General features: G+C 38.7%; 1 protein-coding gene across 1 annotated transcript in view; it reads left to right on the top strand.

The window, feature by feature from the left end:
- Positions 1-3,860, top strand: part of LOC135202873 (uncharacterized) — a 33,643-nt gene extending 29,783 nt beyond the window's left edge. Inside the window, exon 3 of the mRNA XM_064232329.1 lies at positions 2,359-3,860. Coding sequence (XP_064088399.1) covers positions 2,359-3,860 — 1,502 coding nt within the window. The remainder of the gene's footprint in view (positions 1-2,358) is intronic.
- Positions 3,861-4,116: the final 256 nt, after the last annotated feature.

Raw genomic sequence — 4,116 nt, 5'->3', positions numbered from 1 at the left:
TAATAATCTAAAATTAATCTTTTAATATAAAGTATAGATAAATGCCATGGAGGTTTATATTCACAGTGGAAAAATCTTAATTTTTTAAGGGAAATAGATAGAGAGGCAGACCTTATTCAACTGCCGAATAGGATGAACTGTAACGACAATTTTTTCTTCTAATAATTAGGGGTCGCCTTCTGAATGAGGCCGTTCCAAAATGCTCCTTTCATCAGAATCTTCTTCTTCTTCTTGCAGTCAATGCTTCCGCAGGCACATAACGACTGCATCGCGCCCATCATCATTAAACGGCGTCTTTAACGAGACATTCATCCACAAACTACGGTAATTACCTCCGTGAACGAATTGCCCAGTTACATTGTCACTAGCGTTCAGATTTTAAGTTTACAAGATATGTTACTGTAAATATGTGAAATCAGGGATTTCACGAAATTTCTCACAAAATTTTGCTTAGGAATATTTGATCCCCATGAGATAGCACTAAACAAAGCGAAGCAGTCATTCATCTACACTGGTTGTCCGTGGTTAGTACTAGCCCTTGGCGGAGTCAAATGTATTCCGCTATGTTTAGTACTAGCCCCTGGGAGGATCAAATATCCCTAAATGCATTTGATCCCCCAGCAGCTAGTACTAAACACGCCGAAATACATTTGACGCTGTTACATTTAAGTAACATTAGAATAAGTGTTTCCTTTATGTGGATTGTAATGAAGAAAAAAAAAAAACGAAGTTTTTTTTTATGTCTAATTGAATATTTGTTTTGTTTCATTTCCGTTATTTCAAGAAGGTTTGGGAAATTACCAAGAACAGGAAAATGCCTGTTTTATACAGAAGTACCGAAGGACTGTTTGCAGTGGGAGGGATCTGCTGAACCAGACCATTCCAGAAAGTCGCAACCTCTATATAAGAAGAAGAAAATGTTCGTGACGGGGAGACAGAGACGGACACTAGAGGTGTTAGGAAGGGAGGAAAAGGTGCAAGAAGAGTAGGTTTTACATAACTCTGTGTGAGCTGGTGTTACGAGTATTTACGTGAGTTATAAATTTGATGTAAGAATGAAAGGGATTTCAATAGAAATAGGCCAGCAGTGATGTTAATCAGGTAAAGTTTAATGGTGGTTTTTTTTTGTGCAAATACACTATTTGTGAGTAGTAAACGGCCAGGTAGGAGCTGTCATGGAAGACAGTCCTGGTTTAAACTTAGGCCTCATTTTATAGCCTAAGCAAGGTTGTTGTATCACTTGCCTGTAATTTAACATGATTTGTGTGAAGAAAATTAGTGGCAGGTATGAGTTTTCTACAAATACCTATAGGGTAGCTTGCACCTACCTGTAACTCCCGTGTCTGTTCGCCATAACTAGCCATGGATAGGCTACATGTAACTTCTTAGTTCTGTTCTCCATAGCTAGCCAGGATAGGCTACCTGTAAATTCTTAGTCTATTCTCCATAGCTAGCCAGGATAGGCTACCTGTAAATCCCTAGTCTGTGTTGTCCTTAACTAGCCAGGGTAGGGCTATCCATATGTGCAGTGCATTACTCTTAAGCTAGTCATGTTTGGTACACATTTTTTTAGAAAATGTTTAACTCTGTTAGTCATGTTGGGTATTTCCAGTAGTTAAGTTAGAGCGTGACTTGTACCCTAAAGCTAGCTGATTAAATATTGATTCTGGGAATAGCCTAAACGCTCAAGGTTGAATTAGGTATGCAATATTTGTATGCAGGTTTTTGAAGGAGTTAGGCTAGAGCTGGTGTGCTGAAACTATTCGTTCATGATTTAAGGGAGTACATGTTTAAATTTTCTGTCTGTTACTAATTAATGGCTCGAGTGCACATTAGTCACCCACGATTGTCATTAAGTAAAGATACTGTGGTTACGACTGTACTAATCCTAGATAAGGAATATAAAGTAATTGGTTTGGCTGTACTGTTATACTAAGGAGGTTGCAATTTAACTTTAATGTATTTTTTTGGATTTATTTGAATTAGAATTTTTTTTTTAATATTGTAAATAAATATAATACTGTTAAACTATTGCTGTTGGTATTAATTCCATCTTCCTGTTTCCACTTTTGTTCATGTTCTTTAGCCAGTAAAAACACTCCAGGAGGGTCTAATCACTTTTGCTGAGACACAACCTTCCTCAACAATAGTGTGGCGCCCGAACAGGGACCCTTTTCCCGTGCTGGCTTTCAGTGGAAATAAGGAAAAGATGGATTTGGAAAGATTGATTCGGCTGGGTAAGGAGATTGGTTTAGAGGGTGAAGACTTGAGAACATTTATTGCAGAAAAAGAAAAAGCTGAATCTGAACGTCAGGAGAGAACAGAAGCAAGAGAATTGAAAAAGCTGAATTCAAGCAGCACAGGCTCAAGTTGAGGCTCAGGCTCAAGCCCAGGCAGCTCAAGCAGAGGCCCTTAAAGAAGTTGAGTTAGCTAAAGTTAAGGCTGAAGAGGAAATAAGAAAGGAAGAGTTAAAGCTCAAATTGGCTAGACCACCTGGATCTGCAGAGGGAAGTAACAGAGGGCTAGACAAAGCTAAGCTACCAAAGTTACCAGTGTTCAACGATAAAACTGATGACATAGACGCTTATCTTCAAAGGTTTGAGAGGTTTGCTACCAGTGCAGAATGGAAGTGTGAGGTTTGGGCAATCAGCTTGGCATCCCTACTTCAAGGTAAGGCATTGGAAATTTACCATCAGTTAACTGCAACTGAGGCAGAAAGTTATGACCAGGTAAAAGCTGCTCTTTTAAAGGGTGGGTTTGACTGTACTTCTGAAGGGTTCCGTAAGAAATTTCGAGGTTCTAAGTTAGTTAGAGGTGAAACTGCTCAACATTTGGCAGCTCGTATGAAAAAGTTGTTGCATAGATGGATGGAGATGGAAGGATGTAGTAAAGACTTTGAGTCCTTTGAGGATTTGATTTTGAGGGAACAATTTTTTGAAGCTTGTGACCGTAACTTAAGTATTTTTCTTAAAGAAAGACAGTTAAAAAAATTAAAATCCCTTCAGGAAGTGGCAGCAAGTGCTGATCGATATATAGAGGCTCATGGTTATCCAGTGCAAAAATTTCCCAGTAAACCAGTGGTAACACCTACAGTGCAAAGTAAAGTCAGTAGTGGTAATGCTCCAATTTTTGCAGGTACAAGTTTCAACTGTTTTGTTTGTGGCAAGAGTGGGCATAGGGCAAAAGATTGCTATTATAAAGGTAGTGGTGGCAGAAAAATAAGTGCACCTGACAAGAAAGGTAAGGCTGCGGCTGCTGTGGTGAAGGAACAAGTTACCTCCAATGACAGTGTTTCAAAAGGTAAGACTCTATCTAATAATCCTGAACACGCAGCTACTTTTGTCAAAGTTGATCCTAAAGAAATTATGAATGAAGATGGCTGGATTATTAAAGAAGGGAAAGGATTTAAAGTAGTTTGTGGTGGAAGTAGTGCAAGTGAACGAGAGAAACTAAATACAGCCCCTGGGGAAGTTGAGGGAACGCCAGTGTTAGTGATGAGGGACACAGGCTGCACCACTGTATTAGTAAAGAAAAGCCTGGTACCCAATGAAAAGTTTACAGGTAAATTAGTCAATGTTATTATGGCTAATTCTGAAGTTTATGTGTATCCAGAAGCTGAAATTTTTGTGAAGTGTCCTTATTTTACAGGTAATACTCTAGCAGCTTGTTTAGACAACCCATTGTATGATGTAATCATTGGTGAAATACCCGGTGCAACCCTAGGTAAGGGTCTGAATAGCCCTGCTGGTGCAGTAACAACAAGAAGCCAGAAGACCAAGAAAAACAGACTTAAAATAACTGAAGTATTGGATCTCATGAAAAAACAAGTCCATCAAGGAATCGCAGGAAGAAGACCCTAGTCTCGAGAAGATAAAGAAGTATGCTCAAGAGGGTAGGGAGTTCAGCAGAAAGAAAGGGAACTGAACTTTCAGGATATATTTTTAAGAAAGGAATTCTTTACAGAAAGGTCAAGGTAGGAGAAACTTTTAAAGAACAGTTAATTATTCCTAGTACATTCAAGATCAACAGTTTTGGAACTGGCTCACTCAGGATTGATGGTGGTCATCTTGGTATTGACAAAACAAAAATAATGAATTTTGATAAATTCTACTGGCC

Source organism: Macrobrachium nipponense, chromosome 33, assembly GCF_015104395.2.
Source record: "Macrobrachium nipponense isolate FS-2020 chromosome 33, ASM1510439v2, whole genome shotgun sequence".
NCBI classification, from domain to species: domain Eukaryota; kingdom Metazoa; phylum Arthropoda; class Malacostraca; order Decapoda; family Palaemonidae; genus Macrobrachium; species Macrobrachium nipponense.
Note: the sequence above shows the minus strand (reverse complement) of the source record. Positions and strands in the feature narration are given on the sequence as shown.